The 23,059-nt window shown below is 36.7% G+C and overlaps 1 protein-coding gene across 11 annotated transcripts in view; it reads right to left on the reverse strand.

Annotated features, from left to right (window-relative positions):
- Positions 1 to 475: 475 nt before the first annotated feature.
- Positions 476 to 23,059, reverse strand: part of LOC117159230 (uncharacterized) — a 391,709-nt gene continuing 369,125 nt past the window's right edge. For 6 of the 11 annotated variants that reach the window (XM_076622383.1, XM_033338894.2, XM_033338890.2 and 3 more), the window contains 10 exons: positions 13,382 to 13,472; positions 10,007 to 10,255; positions 9,033 to 9,297; positions 8,067 to 8,520; positions 7,562 to 7,826; positions 6,793 to 7,162; positions 6,299 to 6,588; positions 5,878 to 6,111; positions 5,507 to 5,657; positions 476 to 3,501 (listed from right to left, as the gene is read on the reverse strand). In XM_076622383.1, the coding sequence (XP_076478498.1) occupies positions 3,248 to 3,501; positions 5,507 to 5,657; positions 5,878 to 6,111; positions 6,299 to 6,588; positions 6,793 to 7,162; positions 7,562 to 7,826; positions 8,067 to 8,520; positions 9,033 to 9,297; positions 10,007 to 10,255; positions 13,382 to 13,472 (2,623 nt within the window). In that variant the 3' untranslated portion in view covers positions 476 to 3,247. Of the gene's footprint in view, positions 4,893 to 5,506; positions 5,658 to 5,877; positions 6,112 to 6,298; positions 6,589 to 6,792; positions 7,163 to 7,561; positions 7,827 to 8,066; positions 8,521 to 9,032; positions 9,298 to 10,006; positions 10,256 to 13,381; positions 13,473 to 23,059 lie in introns of all 11 variants that reach the window. The other 5 variants (XR_004464529.2, XM_033338893.2, XM_076622382.1 and 2 more) reach the window with 5 other exon arrangements.

Consider the following 23,059-nt stretch of genomic DNA (forward strand, 5'->3'; position numbering starts at 1 on the left):
TATAATGTCTTTTGCACACAATTAGCAAAAATTGTTATCGATGCACCAGAATATCAGATCATTTTTTATAATATAAAATTAAACATTACGGAATATTCTGGTAAAACACTAAAACAATAAGTTAAGTCACATTGCATTATGTAGTTCTGCGACTATCATAGGAAAATATTTTTATAATAATATTTAAAAAAATACATATGTATTACACAGTGCTTTCAGATGCTTTTATAAAATACCGTTTATATTGTTATTTATACAGCACACATTCACTATATTTTTCAGAGGATGTCGAAATATATATTATTTCTTGTAATAAAATTTATTTGATCCAAATTTTTAAGATTATTAACATATTATTTTGTCTCTCTAAAAGAAATTAATCTTATAATTTACGAAACTTGAGACTATCATACTTTTAATTTATGCATCAGTATCTAACTATTACAGCTATTTACATGCAAATGAAACATTCACATAATTAAATTACTTTTATTATTTATTGAAATATTTGTCTATCTTAATGGACAATATGATCGAGTGGACTGATAATATTTATATGTATATCAATATTATTTTTATAGGAACGGTTTTCTAGATTGAACATCGAATATGCGCCTTTACATTCGTTATATTGTCGTTATTTATTAAGTTCAAGAGAGGATAACTTACATCTGTTGTGCTATAATACATACTATTTACAATGTCCCAATCACGAGTTTATATCCATCGATGGATTTTCTTTCTGTCAATTGGGATAGAGGATCGGTGCTTTAATCATCGCATTTTCGATATAATGCATCTCACACGTACCTTATAACTATCATTAAATGATTACTTTGAGACTGCAGGATATAAGTTGTTTTCGTTTGGAACTTCTTCGTTGTAGTTATTAAATATTAAAATCAGCGATGCGGTAAAGTTTTATGTAATCATTAGATATAAACAATAATAATATACTGGATTTCAATATAATATGTATGTATAGTATTTTTTATCTCTTTTTAACATATGCATAAAGGATGAATTGATTATTCTAGTCTCATACACATTGTATATATGATAATAAGAAATTGTGTGTAAAAAATGGACTAATGGAAAATACAATTCTATATTCGTACAGTCTCCATTTCAATATTGAAAATGTTCACCGTGTTTAATACATATATATATTATATAATTTAATATATATATATATACCTACGTGTAAAATATTTCAATTTCTATCGACTTGATACCTTAAACATTATATGAACTATATTATTTCTAGTAATTTGACCAAACGCAAGTTAACGATTTATCTCGAACGTTATATGTTCTTGAAATAGTATGAATTATCTTGTACAAGTTATGACGAAATTATCTACTTGGTACGGCGTTTTGATCATAGCGTTACTATTTTTCTGTTGCGAGTTTTTTTTACTTACGTTATTTCTATCATCTAGGTATGACTCATTCGCCGAGCGTATTTTAAATATATCCGTTTGAATTTGAACTTCTTCTATTTTATCTTACAGATCATAAGTATTACATTCAATATATTTTCGTTGAGGACGGAACAAAAGGTTATATCCACTCATAGCGTACATATAACACGTGTCTCATACCAACAACAGGATATTAGAGTATGTCCTCAACGTTTATTGATGATCGACGAAGAAGAGTACAAATTCATATTCATACAAAATCGTCGAGTACTCTTAATCTAAATTTTTCTAAGCTCAATTTTGGGAAGATAATACGCGACATCGCATTCTTTTAATTATATGTTTTGGTTTGAAAAATGTAGAAACAGTTGTTCTATCTAAATATTTTAAAGTTACGTTCCGATCATGATTTGTTGTAATCGACTTCTGAACCTTTAAAATTCTTTATGAAACGTATATTAAAAGTGTAAATTAAATTTCATGTGCGTAAGAAGTAGATTTTGTTAAGATCACCTGATATTTTATGATCCTGCCAAGATCATCAATGGAAGTACTATTTGAAATATGTATTCAAGTGTACAGTAACCTATAATCATAGTTCCAGTCTATGATATTTTTCTCATGATAGTTCACATATACTGTACATATTACACTAATAGTATTTTTTTGTATATATGTATAGACCACCTCTTAGATAATGTTATCCATACTTTAATGTTTATGTGTATATAATAATTAAGGAGTCTACTTCCATCTTGTGAGCAAGAGCATACTTCAAGTATGATAAATTGTTCTAGGACTTTTTATGTATATAAAGAAAAGGTAAAAGGAAATTCATCTAACGTTTTGTTCAAAGGAAGTTTTCAAACAAAAAATGAGCATTAATTCTAGAAATTATATACCTAAGTTTTCACCATAAAGTCAAACAATATTTTTTATATTGTGATTATCTCAATAATAATTTATATTTATATCTAAAAATTTATAAAAGCCGTAATACACCATGGTATTCAAGATGCAAGTAGATCATGAATAATTATTCTTATTTATAAGAAAATCAATATCCTATTTACAGATTTGAATATTTACGAATGTGATAACAAGTAGCAAGTCATTAGACACCAAAGAAAGATGTACATCTTGAGAATCTCTATGATAAATAGGCAAACAATATAACAGTACCTACGTTTAGTGGCTTTTATTTCGTTAATTTATTTAATAATTAATTTTGTGCAGAAATATTCATGTTTACTCAAAAAGGAGGTACGATTTAAAGTAATAAGAGAGTATAAGAAAAAATTCTTTTTATACTATCGAATTTTCTCTATATTTTATACGTTATACTACGAAAAAAGAATACACATCGTTGAAAATTTGTGTCGAAGATTTTTGGGGTAATTTAACAAAAATAAATAGATATCGTCGCAATAACACTATACTGACCCTTAGCAAAACACCCGTAGAATATATTCGTACAAGAAGAGCAACTTGTACGTTTCCATCGAAATTATATGCAAATTACTCGCTGTAAGTGTACGTGTAATGTAAGTGTACGCGCGACTTAACAAGAGTAATAAAACAAAATCAATGTACCCTTCAAAATGTTATAATACATTTTGTCTCCGTAGATTTCAGTTTCATGTACTTATGTACTTTTGATACAGCATTGAAGCTTAACACCGGCGCAGCGTAAGTTCACCACAGTGTAACAAAGCATGCGCGCCGACCTACAATTAAAACAGGATATTTTTCCTACCCTTACAAGAGTGCTCCCATCGTGTCAACGTGCAATTTTACGATAGACTTCTATGTCGAAGCTGATTCTAAAGAGGAGAAAGCTTCATGATGTCGCTACGAAGCTCTGTAGGTGGTGTGTCATCCAAATCGATGAGACTAGCGTTCGAGCCTGTCGAGGAAGGTGCCACGATCTCGTCGAGGAAGTCAAACGAGGCCACAGCTTCGCGCTCCTTGTCTCCGTATCGCACGAAGAAATCGTCACCTCGTCCGATGATCGATGGCCTCGATGAACCCCAGGTTGACGGCAATCGCAGCACACGGTGTGCCTGGGCCGCCGATGCTGAGAAACCAAGCGCAGCGGGTCAACATGCCTCAGACCTCACTTGATCTCTTTTCTCTTTCTTCCTATACCGGCTCTAGCAGACACAGAGTAGCTCGGCTTAGCACTCTTACACGTATCACGTTCCTCTCTCTTTCTCTCCCTCACTCTCCTTTATCATAACGTATCTGTCCATTTTTTCTCTGTCTTCCATTGCCACGTGATCGTTTGTTGATCTCTCTCATGAATGGCTACTTTCGTATGGAGAGTTTTAAATATTGGCAAGTGCTCGATTTTCCATGTACGATTTCGTGACAGCCAAACAGCACAGTTGCAGATATGTTTTGTAAAATTTATTTACGTAGAGGTAACTTTGGAAGTATTGCTATGTAACGTTGATATGTTTAGAAAGAAACTGATTCTTTTTCGGTTATTTACCTGCAAATACATGTTGTTTGTCTGCCACGAATAACTTGACGTGATTGAAACAAATGAAAATGAGATATTTATATACGAAAATTATTATGCTAAAGGTTAATGTACTAGGTATGTAAGGTTTGTGTCTTACTTCCGTGCTTTTTCTTATAAGATGACGAATAATAGGAAAATGATCGAAATAGAAATAGTGGAAAAGTCGAACACCTGCCAATGACGGAAATCAACCAGCAGTAGTACTTTTCAGAATGAGAGAGAAAGTAACTGTTTTATATAATCCTTGACGCAATTCCAGACGCAGTTAGATTAGATACAATGACAATATATAATAAATAATAGAACAATAGAGAAGTATTTACATAACATGTAATTTTTAAATACGAAAACAATTTTCAAATATCTGTTCTATTTTATTAACTAACCAAACTTACTACGTATCTGCGTACAAATTTCACGTATATTCTAGTTACAAAATCATCCTAAATAATAACGAACGTTATTTTGTACGTGTAAAAAAAAAATAAATAAATAAATAACAATATTATTAACACATTACGGACAAATTTTCAGGAAAAACTATAGACATTGCCTTTATTAAATGTTTAAAAATAATAAAACAAAAAATATATGTAATATAAAAAATTGTCAAACGCATCGTTCGTAATGTGTTAACCGACGTCAGATCGGAATTTATTAGATATGTATATATCGGATTTTCATTCGTTTAATAGCAAAGGTGGAATTGCGTAAAGGTGACTCGTAACGAATTCGTTCTAACGTCTTCTGGTTAATAATCGGTTAGTAAGCCAATAGAAAATCCGTTGTAGCCGTACAGTTCACGTTGGATCAGGCCAAAATAGGTCCCGGTGAAACGATTCCTCCCAACTGGCATGTCGGTTACAGAAACTGATCGTCACTAAGCCGAACTACGTAGCTTTTCTTGTGACAATCAAAGCACACCGCGTAGGAGCTACCATCTGAACAGAAAACGTGGAAAAGGCTATGTACAGCGAGGGCTACCAGCGTTCGTGTTCATGTTCCGTTTTCTTTTGTAACTGTACAGTGACGGGGTGTTAATCGGCCAAAGCCACTTAACAGCGTGACGTGTTAATGCGTGTTGGTGTTCAATCCACGCTAATATACATACTTATTACTGTGAAAGTTTAAAACGGCACTGAGCAATTATTTTTATTTAACTTTTCCATTTACTTTAAATACATTCAAATATTTCTTAAATGAACACATTCTACGTCAAATAAATATTTCACATATTGGAGTATAGTAGCGTGATTTTTGATACTGTTGTTAGTAATGTTATTTCGAATATGATAAGCGGAAGCGATTCTTTGTTTCACAATGCATTCTTGGAAGAAGAAACATGTATATATTGAACGAGAGGCAGAAAGATGTCGAAATTGAAAGTATGATCGAGATTCGCAAGCTTTGAAATCTTATATTTTAATAACCTTTGTGTCTGTTGAATTATATCGTGTCCAGCGAAAGATACACTTTATAGATAGGAGAAAGTATCTCAGAGTGATGTGCAAGATTGGACAAGAAGATGTACTACTAAGGAATTGTTAATAAATACCTTTCTTTTGTCGTCGGTATCGGTGTAGTCTATGCAAGTGACGGTAATCAGGTGGTTCATCCCCCGAGTCACTTCCGGCTGATCCGCTGCTCGATGTCGCCGAAGAACTTTCACTGCTTTCTAGCATCACGTCTAATAAATTGGCTCTTGCCTGGAGAAATATGAATTTTATGTGAAAAAAATGATAATTAGGTAATTATTATTTTATAAATTTAAATTCGCAATTTTCTAATTGACCAGTTAACTGCGGAATTTAGTTTTAGGAATCTCTCATGGGCTTAGGTCATGGAGTGCATCAATAAATATAAGAGACGACGAGTCGCAGTTAACTGGTTAAAATAACTATTGAATTTTTTACGACTAGTACTCACTTTTGGGTCGGTAAAGTCAATATCTCGTTCAACGTGAACCCATCCAGTCGGACAGCAGCAAGCGAGATCCAATTTTTCAAGCGGCACCTGGGTTTCTTGGGTAACGGTGTTCTCTTCACCTTTTCTGATCATTCGATTCAGTTCATCTATCACATCTTTCGACGTGGCACGTTCGTGAAAGCTCAACGATCTGTCCCTGCCTTCAACTAATAACGGTGCTCTTGCTGGACTTACCTAATGAAAACGTAATGTCAAAATACTGTCCGAGCAATAAGGATTGAACTAAATTTTCCATATTATACATAAAACATTTAACCATAAAGCTTTGGAGAAAACACATAAATGAAATTTAAAACAAAGATGTAACTTTTTAAATTTTAAATTATGATTTTTCGTTGCAAATGTTTACTATAGAACTTACAACTGTGCTTGGTGTAGAGGAAGTAGCAGCTTCCTCGTCTTCTTCGGGAACGGCACCTAATTCAGACGGCGCGACCGTAGTATAAGAAACACCACCATTGCAAGCTACCGCACTGATTATTCTCTCCTCCGGCGCTAAAGAGGGTACGGGTATCTGATCGAGCAAATCGTCGTTACTGCTCGTTTCAGCAATGTTCTCGATGTTGCTGCTATCTTGATCGACAGATGTTTCTATTTCGGCGCACATCGCCTCGGTTCCAGACTCATCCTTGTGTTCGGTTTCCTCTAGAACTTTTTACATAATGTTCGATTTTAATCCGTGTTCCAAGATATTTCGTTATTAGTTTTCTTAAGTATTCTTTTCTTCCAACATTTTTGTTGCTTAGAATTGTACCATTAATTTTGTGTTGTGACACGTGAACTTAGGAATAAATTTTGAAATAATAAAATACAGTAAACATAACGATAAGGCATATAGACATGAAAAGAATATACCTTCCGTTGCAAGAGTTGCACTATTATGTTCTAGTAGATTATTTGGCAATTCAGCCAAATACATTTGTTGTTCAGCGATAAAGGACAACACGCTCTGCAATGCTTGTTCCCTGTCCGGTGGAGGTCTTCCGCTTCTCGACGATGTGCTTGCCAAGCTTTTCGTACTCTCGAACTTTACCAGTCTATAAAAGTCTCTGGTGAAATCCGTGCCAATGGATGGAGAGTCTGGATCATCGCTGCAGCCGGATAACGCCGCAGAGGATCGTTTGCTGGAATTTTCAAATGCTCCTTCTTCGCTGCTCCAGGAAGCACCAGGACTCGTAGCGTATGGCCACGACCCAGTCGCTCTGGCATCCATAAGAAGAGCAACCTAGGTAACGAACAAGAGATTCCCAAATAAAAATTGTATACAATTGCATTGTTTAACGAATAGCCCAATCTAAGACTAAGTAGAACTCTGTTTATATGAACTCCAGTTATTTGAACCAAGTTGTATTCAATACCCGGTTAAATTAACTCTTTTTAGTTAAATCCATTTATTTAATCCACTTAAATTCACTTAAATCCACCGAATGTAAACTCTTACCATTGAATGAAAGATCATAAAGCGGAGAATCAGTAGACTTTTATTGTATGAAATCTAATTACATACATTACCTTTCTATTGGAAAGTTTGTATAAATGGAGTTCTATCAAAAATTTATCAATTGTTAAAACCATATCTAATTTGAAGAAGATATAAAGAAACAATATTGTTTTCTATTCTTACCAGTTCGCCTCCTGTTCTATCAGCAAGGTAACTGGCACCATTCCACAAACATTCATTCGCGTCTTCTTCCAATTCCAAAGGATTATGTTCCTTGATTGCTGGAAGAGCTGGGGTGGTAGTAGTGGAAGGTTCCTTCCATACCGTAGATTCATTTTGAACAAGGTCCTCGGTGGACAACGAGAAACTCCAATCTTCCAGTTCTGCTCTGTCGTATTCCAACTCGAGGTGATCTCGATGTTGTTGAGCACTTCTGCTGTCGTCCAACCTTTGGGTTGCAAAAATTTCAATTTGTTTTCCTTTTCAACCCATACCATTGTGTTTTACATATATTCAATTTTAAATCGAATTTAAACTGTCAAACCAATTTGATCGTCACGATCAATTTCCAATAAAAGTAAATTAATAAAAGTAAACAAAAAAATCATATTACTTTTTTTTGATAATTTGTAATTAATGATTACGGAAAGAAAAGGACAGGGAAGTAATTAGGAAGTTATGAACGAACCTGAGCCATTGTTGCACATACTCGGCATCCCAGCCTTCTTCTTCGACTAGAAGAAGAGAAGAGGATCCCATGGGGCTTGGTAGCTTGTACGGTGTGAAATTGGTTGTAGTAGTCAGCTTGAGGCATAGGTGACTGTCAGAGAAGCTGCGCATCACGTGCTGATACGGCAGCAAGTCTTTGGTTGGGGGATAACTGTGACGTGGATTTATTCCTACGGTGAGATTCAACGGCAAAAACAGCACGTCCGGGTCGCCAGCGTCGAGGGCGACCAGCCGTGCATCCGGTGAAACGTCTGCCTCGGTCTCGTCTGTCGCCTCCTTTAGATCTTCTAACCCTCGGGATGGTTCCTGTCGAGCACCCTCACCCTGTACGTCGCTGGACATCGTTGAATAACCCTCGTCTCTATTCCCACTTTCTGGACTCTCGCTACCTTCCTCTTCTGACGGTTTTTGTGCTGAATTATCGCGGTGAGCATTACTTTAATCTTATTATCTTAGCATTTGTGTTAATTGTTAATACTATAATGGTATTGCAGATATAACGAGTAACACGGGTAATTGTCGTACGACTATTGTGAATACTTCAACTGTACATTTGATTTATAAGCATAACGCTTATTTTAATTCTGGCTCTTTCAAGTCATATCGTATCCTTAATTCTTTTACGAGCGAAATGTTTCTTGGACTGTGTAAACAAATTTTTCCTTCTTAATTATTATATATATTTGTGAACTTTTTATAAGTGAGATGCAATGTACTAAAATTAGAATCAGTTTCATTGAAAGTAAAATATATTTACCGTTTAATTAATTACTAAAATTTGAAACTACAATCGAACGCGTAAGGATTAAAGATTTCACACGCACAACGTACAATCACACGTGGAATTATCTAGTCAAGCTATATATATTTTTAAAACGATTACTCGTTCATAAAAGATATTTCTATTTGGTATTGATAAACGTACCCAAAGGTCTGTTTCTTCGACATTTCGTAGCAGCCATGACTGGTATCTGTAAATTGAGCGAGCGTGGCCTTGATAAGGGAACCCAAGCTGGGTCCAGACCAAGAGCAGCGACTAGTGCCGCCGGTCCAGCTTCGAGGATCCCTTGAATCAATTCTGTCGGACTTCCAGGATTTGCGGCCTGGGCCAATAATCCTGAAAGTGCTCGATTTTGAGCCTCCAGCTCCCGTATACGCCTCTGCAATGCACCGATTTCTTCCCTCAGACCCTATACAGCATAAAGAAACAATAAGTACGCCGTTTTTTCAAACATAACCTTAAAAATGACAATAGAAAGCGCGTTAGCGGACAAACAATGAGGATTTCAAAGTAAAATGTTGAAAATGTGATTGGATAAACAAGCGTTTGCTACACGAAAACTAGCATTAAATAAAATAAAATATTCTTCTGTTCGCTGTTTTTCCTTCTACGTGCTAAAAGGTTCGAGCAACGTCAAGTTATTCGAACGCAGAAGTTTATCCCCTGGAAAATATTGATAAATATATTCGTGTTATTTAATCGAGCTAATTTAGTATGCGTGAACACACATTTGCAGCTTTGCAATCTCGCAGCTCAGCAGATGGATTAGACGGGATCGACATTAAGGGTGAAATCTGGTTAATCCTTGATAGATTTCTTTTAAACGGGTAGTACACGTAAAAGAGGAGAAGAAATTAAATACAAATATTATCCCTTAAAGGCCAACGTCTTATACTAATCAACGAAATCGACTCAGAAGTATGAATATATCTCAAATGCAACATAATTTACTTCGAGATCACAAATCTTCGGATATCATCAAATAATTAGACATAAAGATCGAATGACGTGAGTATTTCATCACGACAAAAGATGAATAAAAAATGAGAATTAAAAGAGGAAATGAGAAGAGAAGAAAGACAAGTCGAGGACGTGGTAACGAGAGCATAGCAATGAACCTTTTGGGATAGAAGGGCGCGGACCACCTGGTTGGCGACGTCGTCCAGGCACCGCTCGTACTGGCGACGCTGAGCGTCCGCGTCTCGTGCCAAGGCAGCGTGTTCCGTTTCCAAGGTCGCCAGACGTGCCACCAACGCAGCATGCACCTCACCAGCACATGCAGCCTCCAAACCGCGCAGCTGACCCCTCATCGACTCGTTCTCCAGCTGCAGCTTCGAAATCTGAGCCTGATACTGATGCACGCGTGCCTGTTGGTAAATGAAAAGCAAAAAATAAAACGTCATTAACGAAAAAGCGGTTCAATGTAACTCGCGTCACAGTTCTAACTCGACGAGGTGATTACAATAACTCGAACTAGGATTAGATTTGAGTTATTTAATTTTAAGTGGATTACAAATGATAATCTTCGTCATGTAAATCGCAGAATACAAATGAGAATAACAAATATTCCAAAATTATATGTAATATTTAATTCAAACTCTCGTAGGTTATAGCATCAATTGAGAAATAATACAAATGTCACGAGAAGATGATAAAACTTTTTCTCGGATGTTTCAAAACGATGGATAAGAAAATCAAGGAGCGCTCCTTTGCTTACTGAGAAATCGGCAATAATTTGAAGGGCTATGGCGATAGTTCGAAGAAGTGTCGCGCCTCCTCGGTGGCCAACTGCACTTTTCTCAAGGATTCGGCGCAGTTCCGTAGTCAGAGTTAATAACACAAGCGGTCGTTATTAGCAGAAAAGCGTTTAACGTTAAATTAGGGCTGTAGAGACCTGTCGGGGACAGGGGTGCTAATAGAGGGTGCGTGTGTCTGATTTATAACAGTCGTGCCAGCCAACCGGCCCTTGCTAATGTCTACACTCCCTTCTTCTTTCAAAGCTGAAGGGAGAGCAACGATTTTCTGTCATCTCGCGGGAGAAGAGCAACGAAAAATAGAAATATAAACTGTCCGCTTCATGGAGTTCTTCCCGCAGCGTATCTTTTCGCGTCGTTTCCCGCCACTTTCGACTAATCTATCGTCGCACTCGACAGCTTCTGCTCGCCTTTGAATTGCACGCATCGAGTACAGGGACATTTCTAATCTAATCAATTTCTAATCTTGGAAAACACACTTGTAACAAGACGTTAAATTCGAATGTACGAAGAATTCAAAAGACAATTTACTCGAATTTATAAAGAACATAGGAGCGAAGGTTACGAGTTGCAATTTTTAGCACATCCTATTGAATTAGATTTCTTTCCTCGTATTATCAGCCCCTCTAATCTACTAATAAAACAACGTTAATTTATTAATACTAATAGAACTAAAAAAAAATTCGTCAGCGATGTAACGAAACCCATTCGCCTTTCTTACCAGAAAAAATTATGTTAAGCGGAATTTTCAAGCAACTTTTCGTCCTGAGATCGCGAAGAAAGAAGGGGGATGCGCGCTCCGCAAGTAAAATCGAACAGCTACAGAGAACACTTGCAGGCATTATGGATATACTTCCTCATAGCCGGCAAAGGGACTTTTAGGGGGTGGCATCGGTGGGGCGGGACGACATTGAACCAGGGGATCGAGTGACGATCGATAATAAACGGTATTTCGTGGGGCAGTGATGCACACCCCACGCGTTCTAAATCTACGACTCTTTTAGAAGCAAACCGGCCGTGAACGAGATAGTGCGTACCATTCTAAGGGTTCGTAGCAAACGCGACCGTTTACCGTTTCCTCCCCTTTCATTGTACACGGCCGCGTTACGTTACTTCGTTAAGTCAGGAATATTGGTCGTTGGCAAATATGTGGCGAAAGTATTGTCAGTTCGCAGATGGCTCGCTTAGGATCGAGCAGAATTAGGGAATTTGCTGGCGGTCTTTGCCAAAATTGCCTTTCTACGAAACCACATTCTATTCAAATATGTTTCTCTGTCTTTGATTTCCGACGTGCTTGGACAGGTATAACGGATAAAAACAGATTTTTAAACATAGATTTCACATATGCTGTAGGTCGTAAATGATCGTAAAAGCAGTTTGAGGGTGATTCTACGTCATATTATAGTATAGTTCATAAGGCATATGGATTCGAAAATGAAACCTGTAGAACCTAGAAATGTAGAAGTTTCCTTGAATTTAAAGTAAATATATCGTAAAGAAATGAAAACATGAAAACATTGTTTTTAGAAAAGAAGTTTTCGGTACGGTGGGAGACATTACGTAACATACATAGTTTTTCTATAAACAAAGGGGAAAATTTAAGGTCAACTTGATTTTTTTAAATGCCATACCCTCCTGTCTACAATACGACGGACGAATTTCTCAGACCAATTCATAGATGTCAATCTTTCGGTTTATTGGGAACATAGATTAGTCAAGTTGGAAGAGTTTCGAATAAACGCGTTCCCTTCCACTTGCGTGTGCGTCTGCTTCAAATGTACAGAGAAATTAATTGAAACGCCATCCGATCGGTAACAGGTCTATCGAAAAGAATATCCTTAATCGCACCGATCGAGTGTTTTTAATCGACGCGGAGTATACATCGCGTGCATATCGCGTTCTTTAGCCCATTGTGTCGCTTCATGGACCGAAAGTACCGAATAAGAGGACGAAATAAATTGCGTTACGTGAATTCAACGATAAAGCACCCCGCTTTGTGTCGCCGGCAGGAACAATCGTACATGACAACTTCAGCTGAAATACAATAACAGCTTGTTGGTTCGCATTACGAGAGCGTTGTTATTGGACCATGGCAGCTGGAAGCTTTTTACCAGAGTGTCATCGTGTCTCGACTTCTGTTTACAAAAAAAAGAGAGAAAAACAAATAAATCGTAGAAGAGAAAAAAAGAAATAGCCGCCACGATAAACGATGGAAACTCTGTTCGATAGACTAGAGAATTTGACAGCCTCTTCGTTATCTGTTCGTGCTTATCGACAACGGGACCAATGGTTGAATCAAGGGGGAGACACTCCGCTTTTCATTTCACCCTAGATTCGGGAAGCTAAAATCCGACGAACCACTCGAACGAATATAAATTCAAGGAGGACGGTACGCGCAATTGAAATTCTGCAGAAATTGAATTCCTTCAGGGACTTATGTTTCGATGTAACATGCGATACGACTAATTATCGAGCGATCTTGATCTTTTGAAATCAGAAAATTTAATGGTATCTCGTAATGTTACATAATTTAACATTTTCGAAAAGTTCGAAGCTTACAAGTGACTGGCAAAACATTTTGAAGTTTTACCAAATACTGCAATGAGACATAATAATCATTGAATAGGTACTAAACTGACTGTTAAAAGTGGTTCTGCTGAATATCGAGGTTTATTAATATTATGGATAATCGATTAAACTTCTGAGCTACTTGGAAACATTTTTTTGGTAAAATCTTACCTCGTAAGAAAGTGTGAGCGCAGTTTTCTCTTGCTTCAGCTGTTCGGCCCTGTGCTTATGCTGCAGCAACCCCCGTGATGTCTCCTCCATCCTGGAACAAATCGAATTCGCTTGAAGGAGCTGTCCAGTTTTAATTCTCGTCGAAAAGGTTCTAACTGAACCCGTACCGTGGCCCCGTTCAATCCCTTTGCCATTGTTGCGCATGTTTCAATTGCTTCCAGCGTGATAATTCTACCGTGAAATATTAATACTTCAGAGTCCAATATAACTCACCGAGGTCGAAACGTTTGACGATAAATAAAATTTCAAATAAAGAAAAAAAGAAAAGAAAGGAAAAAATGTTCCAATGCAATTAGCCTGTAAAAAATGTATCCTTTGTCACTGAGTTTCACGGTGGAGCAGTTTGTGGATTTAAACGATCGCTGCATCGTCGATGTAATCGTTATGATTATGAAGGTGAGAAATTATTATAAAGGGAGATGGTAATGGATACAGTTGTGGAACATGTTGTCACAGCTGTGTCGTGGATAAAAAATGGCTCTCATTTGGAAGACAGTTGCCACTATACTTTGCTACCACCTTCGCTTTCCACCCCCGTTACGAGTTTCGGAACTTTAACCATCTGTCGTAGAAACCATTCTCTCTATTACTGTAACGACACTTCAGACGTCTTTAGTCACGAATGCTCAAAATTCGAGAACCGCAGTAACTTTGAATACATTTAGTACTCGTCATTGTCTCTATGAGACACTTGGATTCTACGATTTTCTGTAATCCAACAAAGTATTTAAATAAGTATCAGATTAAATAAGTATGAAGCTTAAATAAGCATCAAAGAAGCGAATAGTATAAAGAAGTAAATTAGCTTAAATAATATTTGACGAAGCATTAAAAAGGTATCTCTAACGTTACGACGAGTTTCAACATTTTCGTGAATTAATTTCATTGCTTGGCTTTTGATTAAACGTAGTGTTCCGCGTCGAAAGAAGAAAAAAAGAACTTGAGGCGGGAAACGTCCGGAAAATATATTACGCAAAAAAAGAAAAGCAGGAGCATGGTGAAGAAACGAAAGGCAAAGGGAAGCTGAAATATACATAAAAAGAGAGGGGCAGAATTTCGCCAAGTTTGGCCACCCACTTTACAAGCAACCCCAGTCGTAGTTCTAACTTAATAACTCGTCGAGTGTATCCGAAGGTTTATCGACAGGCGTGCAGATTTACGCGCAAACCGAAACGGAAAAAGTCGCGACCCCTCGTCAATGTTGATTCGATTATACATTTTCTTCGCGAGTCACGCGGAGGACTCGGTTTGCGACAAATTTCTTCATGCGCACGCTCCGCGAGCTTAATGATCTGATTAGAGATACAAGAGGGTTGCAGGGGCTAAGATATGAAGCCGATTTAAGCTTTCCGAGGGAGACGAGTCGAGGGCGAGTCTCCAACACGCCTGGCAACACCCTTTTCGTTTTCCCCCGCTCTTCTCTCTCTCCTTCTGCCTCTTTCGAAACTAACTTTCCAAACTAACTGCACGCTCCTTGGAGCAAGCGTCCGATTGTTTTCCATCGTAGCAGCCATCTGCAGGAACGCGGAAGGCTTTAATGAAGATTAATTGATAATTACTCACTGCCACGCTCGACTATCCTTTCCAGAGCTGCGTTTTTTTTATTAGAAAAATTACGACTTTGTTGCGACTCTCTCGTCTTGATAACGAGTTCCTGAACTTATATTATGTGCCATGAAGAAGTTGGATAAATAGTAGAACAATATATACAATGCATATCGCTCGTAGCGTTTCTTCGCGAATAAATTTTAAAGCAGATGAAACTTATCTAACTGCAATCAAGAGTGATGGGATCAAAGTCAAGATTCAATTAGATGGTCACGTTTGACAAATGTTTGATACTTTTAATGATTGGGAGATTGCAAAGAGTTCGACGAAGGTATTTTTAACCTTCGAATGTTTGAACCTCTGAATTTCGAAATTTACCAACGTATAAACATGAATTTTCAGGAAACATGCAACGAAAGATGAAAAGATACGTGAAACATTGAACATTTCAAATGCTTTTATTCGGAATTTCACGTCCTAGAGAATTTAGATGTAATGAGAATGTAGATCCAAAGTGTAAAAGTCGAAGCCTAAAACTTTTAGAGTACAAATTTTCCAGCGAACGAGAAAGATGAAGAGATAATAATGCAGAGGTTTAAAATCAATGAAAGAGCGCGATCAATGCCCAAGTTCGTAATTAAGTCTCCTTTGAGAAAGTCGATAAGCAGCTGATCGATTTCAATTGTTTCTCGCTTTGGAACGCCTGGAAGACATTTTTATTGTCCGTTTTTCCTCAGCATCGTTTCATAGATAGCTCGTTTGTGTACATACTGGATCGTGGAAAGAAACTCCGCGAATAAGCTGATTGTCCCAGCGAACTTGCTTGTTCAGACTCCTGGATTGTGTATATTCGAGGAGTTCGAGGATGTTAATCGGCTTAGAAGTCCGTTCGTTAAAGCTCCAAGTTTACTTTAACTCTTACCGTGCTTCCGAAACGATTATGAAAATGGCATTCAGTAAGATTGAAGTATCCGATCGGCCTTAAACCGTCTACCTTTATTAACGCGTTCGTTGGAAGGTGACAACGTCTTTATGCGTTCGCTATCTCATCCCGTTATCGTTCACGCTGCCCTGTTTTTACGCTCGTCTCATTTCCATCTCGTTTACTTGAGGCTTCATAGAATCGTTTCTGATACGAGATGAGCTACAGCATCAACGAAAGATTGTTGTGGTTTGTTGAAACAACATTTTATCTACTAAATTTTTATATCTATTCCGTGATTGCGTAAGTCTTTTAAAAAGTGAAATTTTATTTTTATTCCATAGAATTTCATAACTTTCCAGCTAACTGCTCTGTTATTTTAAAATATCTGGATTAGAGAGGTTTTAGATCTAATGTAACATAATTTATTATAATTAGATGTTTCTGCAGTCATGGAAAATTTAATGATGCAAAAATGCACAGAATGCACATACTATGGAAAAACATGTAAAATATTCAAAGTAGAATCCTCGTTGTAATATATTATATAATATATACAAAATATTAATTATATATATAATAATTTACAAATTACGTTCCGCCTCTGTATTTCTGTAATTGCGTCTATATTGTAGAAGTATAAATTTATATAAACATTTTCGAATCTTTGAGTCTTTGGATATTTGTACATATATAATAATAATATCTGTGTATTATTAAGTTAAATTTTTATTTTGAAGAGCAGTTTTTCCATACGTATAGCTCGTGAATATTAACGAACATAGGACTCTTATTTCTCTGTCTTTGGATCTTTGTATAAATAATAATATTTGTGTATTATTAAGTTAAATTTCTATTCTGAAGAGCAGTTTTTCTATACGTATAGCTCGTGAATATTAACGAACGTAGGAGCCTTATTCCTCTTCCGGGGATAACGTAATAATTCACGAGATCTGCAAGTAACCTCGTAACCTTCTTCATTAGAGTTTTACTTGGAAGTCGATTCCAGTTGTGAAACGGGGAGACTTTGCGCGGTGATTCCCCGTAACTTATCAACTAGGGTGCCATTTCAGGCGTCAGACTTAAGAACAATGCTCCGCAAACAGTAATTATAAGTGCAAATAGAAGAGCGATTGTCAGCGAGCCCGTCATACGATGAATAATCAAGATTGCAGCCTTTAGGGCTACCTTCACTTTGCACATCGTTCCTTTATGCTCTCCCTCCAACATTTCGTGGATTCGTTCGTCCTCGATTGTTTGGTCTGCAGGAAATTCAACTAGAACTTAACTATCGGAAGATTAAACGGCTCTGCTTTCAACTGGTATTGGAGTTCAAATTTAGAATGCAATTCTCAAGTAGAAACTTTTTAATCTAAAACTAAATTACGTTTAGATTTGAAAATTTAGAAATTCAAAGATTTAAAGATACAAAGATTAGAAATTCTTCTTACAAATTCTTTGCACTTTAAGGCTGCGGATAAATACAATTCTTATGCTTTCTTATATTCTTCTTGCTAATTAAAGTACGTCAGCAGCATCGCGAAAAACGCTTGTTCTTCCTTTTAATTAAATCCCAGAGCAAATTTAACGCTTTCTCCCGGCGTCAAAACGTCGCCAACTTTTTATCAACTATGGTTGCATTCTTCACGTGGGAAAACTGTTTGAGCTGCGATAAAGAGGCGAAGTGCGATACCGGAGACAATACGTGGAAGACGCATTGTCCCCAACAGTTTCCGGCCGTTCCAACAAGTGAGCGGAAGATGATTATCGTTTAATGAAAGTCCGGCTACACGCGGTTCCGCGTATAATTCGGCAAACGGTGTTCCTGCATCATTATAATCAAGTTTGCAAGGCAATAGCAGTAAATCACGAGGAACGGCTGGCCGGTGCCATGTGTTCCGGTTGCTGATAGAAACTCCGGATGCCTCGGCGACGATGTAACAGCCAGGAAGATGGAGTTCCGAAATTACCATAAAATTATGTTAACAATTTCTGAATCTTCCTGTTATGATTGCATGTGTTGCAGTTGCTGTTAGTATTATTTTATTATTATTTAATAATTATTTATTTATTATAATATTCTCTGAGTATTTTTGCATGAGTAGACATGTAACAAATTTCTTTGGGAAGATTGTAACTCTAGAATGATAAAAGTGACCAATTCATATTTGTACGTATCAGTTGCATCTAGTATTTACCTAATATTCTTTCGATATTTTTATGCGAGTCGATTTATGTTTTCTTTGTTTATGTTAAAGTGGCAAAGATAATTTCACGAATTCATGACTCTTTATAAGAATTTTCTAAATTTAATCTTTATGTACCGTTTTTTTCTATATATATTTATATTGTACTTACCTTTATTCGTTAAATTGTTAATGATATACCACTTCATCAGGAGCAATTTTCATATTTTAGTAGCAGTATTAATTAACGAAGGTACTTTACGGACAGTTAAAAAATTGAAATGAATTTTTAATATAATATCGAGGGTCAGCGAAGTGGAGATGGATAACACGCGTAAAAGTCAGAGCTCTCGAAGTGTATATGGGGTGGAAAGTTTCTAAGGGCGGTCAATGTAGAGAGTGAAAGTTTCAAGAATGACAAATATGGGAGAGTTTAGAGACAAGAACTTTAAATGGTATGCTTAACTGTCTAAGAACTTCATCGCTGACGTATTACATTCGAAACGAAATACTGGAACTATAGGCACAATATATCGAAAAATCATATAAAAAATTATATATTGTACAATAAATAAAAATACACACTAGAAATAAGTACAAAATATAATAATACGTTTTTGTTAATTTCAATATTTGAACGTCGCTTTATGAGTAAACCAGATACATTCACTGTTAAGACAAACAATATCATAATATCTTCGACGTGTTAATGTTTCTCAATATTTTAGTATTACGAGCAATATTTTTTAAATTAAAAAGGGACAGAAAAAAATCTGTTCAGCTCCAGAGTGAAAATGAAAGAATAATTTTAGTAACTGCAGATTAGTTCACAATGTACTGAATTCGAAAACTAGAAAATAAGATTTATATCGAATTCTACAGCCTGTAATCTTCATTTACAACAGTCTCGTCTGGATCATTTCATATTAATCACGTTTCTATCCATCGATTTCCATGTTACTCTCGCAAAGAACCGCCATAAACTCGTATTTCATTAAAATCTATCGCTGCAAAAAAAGAAGAGCGTACAGAACGATCGAGCAGCGTTCGGTCGCTGCACTTTGCGCAAAAAGGCGCATAAAATGCAGCAATCCGGAAAAAGGGTTGGCCTGCAGAGTGTAATCTGCCCCTGTGGCATTATTGTAGTCGTGTGCACGAGCGCTGGTAATTGCCAGCGATCCGTGCTTTGTCGAGGAATTGATCAAGAGGCGCTCGTGCGTTTCCGTTCCCTTCGTTTTATTTCATTCCGTTTCGTTCCGTTTTGTTCGACGAGATTCTTTCTCAACGACAGGCAACATCCTCGCGAAACCATTAATCTCGTTTCGTGAATTGGTCCGGGTCACGGGCATTTTTCAACCCGGAACAAGCATCCGTGGAAGACGTATTGTTACAAGACGCGATTGCCAAACCATTGCCGATCCTCGGACGATAAATTGGAAAATCGCGCGATTACTTTCGTTCGTATTACGTCTGGACGAGCAGGGAGCCGGTTACAGGGATATATTGACGACAAAATAAGATTTATTAGGAGAGCGGTCTTGTAGACATGTATGTAGCCAGACGTAGGTTTTTCTCACAGTAAAATGGGAAACATACTATACATACTGTTCAAAATTGCTTGGACGTTTGCTTGTTTCTGGCCTGGATGTAATTCCATTGCGAAAATGCAGACGAAAAGATAAATCATGATCTTTCTTTTTATTTTTATTCCAGTGTATATTACAAAGAATGTTTATAAATTATATGGATAATTCTAGACATTAAGATAATAAGGAAAGTTCATGTATATAAATGTCGAATGTGCATGGCACTTATTTTTCAAGTTCGAGGAAGTTGAATGTTGCGCTAGGTTCGCCTGTAGATATGCAATCCAGCTTACATCAGTGCGTGCATTTGGTCGAACATCAATGGAACATTCAGTACTGATATTAATAGTATTGAATATAATTATCAAACGTTATGGAGCACTTTTGTTGTTTAAAAGATTCTATATCCTCATATCGTTTATGTGTTCAAAGTATCGTTCGAATAAAAATATTGAGATATTTACGAGAGATAGCATAGGGTCGATAAAACAGAACATAATGTATTTGGAATTCGATGTTTAATATTTCAAGTAGCGCATAAGAATCTTCGATATTGCACCATTTCTACGATCAAACGACTATTGAATTCGTAAACTACTCAATTTTAATCAAGAATGCTCGAACGTATTCCTCAATTTGTATTCTATCTACTCGCGTTTGCGATATTACTTACTCGAACTACTTGCAAACACCTTACGTAATTTTCACGACTATATTAATGATAGAAGAATATAGTAAAGATAGACCACAATGTAAATGAGAGTAGACTGTAAATTGCAGTTCGTTGAGACCAAAATTAAAAACAAAACCAAATCTTTAGTCTCAACAACGGACTAAAACAATACCTAGGGTATTGTACAAGATATTGTTCTCTGGGAACACCCTGCCAAATAAACCAAGGGAGCTCATTATATACAGAAATTCCGTTACTAGTTCAACTATCACCCTCTCTTACAACATAATCCTCGCCGAATACCGTATTTCGGTACTACAGCTGCACCATGTGCAGATGTATTGCTTTTAAACGCTCATCTACGATAAAATCGTTATAACGCAACATCAGTCTCAATGGGTTAAAGCAATGTTGCTCGTGCTAAGCTCCGAGGCTTTGGACGCTATTATATTGCAGTTATTACTGTACATAAGCATCGACTGCTACTGTGTTACCTTTGGAAATATATTAATAACATCGCGTTTCATGATGGCTAACAAAATTTGAAGTTACTTTTCCCCAACTAAATATCCTAAGCTAATTCTCAGTCTACAAATTTTGTATTAACTTACTTTTAGGATGACATAGGATGTGATAGGCATAGAATAAAAAATACGTTGCTTTCACGTAACTGAATATTCTAAGAAAATTTTTATTTTCAAAATTTTTCATTCGCCTAAGTTTAATCTGACACAAAACGTGCCAGGTATAAAATGAAAAATAAATGTATTTTTTAAGAGAAATAATGACTTTTACGTAATTGAACATTTTTAAAAAATTCTTATCCCTTACATTCTGCAAATCTTAATTCTCATGTATCGTAGGATATGCTATGCAATAAAAACACGGCAGAAGGTTGGGAACAGCAACGTATTGAAAGGTCTTTATTAACGAGGAAAAAGGAGGGGAGAAACGAGCACTATCGTTGCAGTCTTATTGTAAGCGTTATAGTTTCCGCGGATAATAATGGCGCGAGTACACAAAGGTGGCTCTGACACCCCGATTCAATACTACATTCATGGATACCTGTTTGTCTTAGCCGCCGTCTGCGTTTGCATAGCTCACGTGTACATGAACGTGCATGCTCCGTACTATCGCTCACGTGCGATCTAACGTGTAAACAATAATTACTCTCAGCAGCTCGAGACGCGTCGTCGACGGGGATTTTCCCATTTTAGAAGGGGTAGAAATGTTCGTCGAAGTATAATCACGTGTCGCCTATTGATGACAGATGAAATGCGAAAGGGAGTGTAATCGAGCCGTTTCTGCAAATTAGTCACACGCTTTACAAACTTGGAATGCAAGAAAATGCTTTTAGTAGCGCAGAAAAAGGGGTTGATGTTGCTTTGCGAGAAGGAGATTTAACTTTTTTGTTTGAAAAAACGCGTAAGGTCGGTAGAATCGAATCGTTTCCGCACACTTTGCGAATTTGGGATGCAAGAAAATACTTTTGGCTATGAGAACAAGGAGCTGATCGTGGTTTGCAGGGCATTTACAAAGTTTTTCAAAAGGGGAAGAAAGGTAAATGGAATTTGTAAGGAAAATGGAAGAGTTTAAGAGCTGCTCTTAAAAATCTTTTTCTATTGAGAAAACTTGGAAGCGCTTGTATCGTTGCTTTGAAAGCTCATGCATAGAATATTTGTAACCATAGAAGAATCTCATTTAAATTTTAATTTAAATCTACACGCGATAATTTGAATTCTTTGGGATGTGTAATTAAAAAGACTAGCTTACAAGGTAATAAATAGCAAACAATATTATTCTAGACCATGAAAGATCTCATGTAATTGCTCTGGAAGATCACATATATGGAACTAGGTTCCCATTTGTCGGATTAAACGGGTATAGTAGTCTGTCTTTGCCAAATGTCCCTATTACATCATCCTGGGGGTTCGCTATCCAATCTGTGTTTTTCTCTATTTGGCTTTTCTTACAAGTTACATTTCCGAGCGAATAAGTCTCTCGCAATATCGAAAGCAGTTCGCACTCCATAGCTTTATCTCGTTCCTTAATTTCTGTACTATTACTTCAATATGATGCATTATGTTTGAAAGGAAATAATAATTGCACCAGTTTCTAGGGGGAAAGACAAGGAAGCCGCGAATACTCTAAAACAGCGGAGGCCGTTCGTTTTCTCAGAGCCTTACAAGTGCATAATTTATTTATGAATCGCAGAAACTAACTGAAATATAGGGTAAAGCATCTCGCAATGCATTTATACGGATTGCACGGAGGCGACGTGCCGTTAGCAGCGAAGACAAACGCGGTTTCTGGGCCGAGGGTGATTGTGAACCTTTTCCCAGAAGGCGACGGTAAAGTTTGATAACAAAGAAGATTGGATGGTGAACAGTGACACGATAATGGCTGGTTTATTATACGAGACCGCGCTTTCGTCTAACACGCACCGGCTCCGGGGTAAGTGTCTGCACGGGGGTTGAAAAAGAATCGTTTCGTCTGTTCGGAGCATGAAATTCATCTGAAAATGTTACGATCGTAATTTCTCCACGATTTTCGTTTTTTATCATATAAGGAAGATTTTTATTTCAATAGCACGAATATTTTAAATAAGAAAGAATGTTATATATTTTTTATCGAACTAATTTGACGTTTATTCTAAAAAAAATTCTTTTTTTAAATACAGTTTATGTATTTGGTTTTCATCTA

Source organism: Bombus vancouverensis, chromosome 10, assembly GCF_051014615.1.
Source record: "Bombus vancouverensis nearcticus chromosome 10, iyBomVanc1_principal, whole genome shotgun sequence".
In the NCBI taxonomy this organism is placed as follows: domain Eukaryota; kingdom Metazoa; phylum Arthropoda; class Insecta; order Hymenoptera; family Apidae; genus Bombus; species Bombus vancouverensis.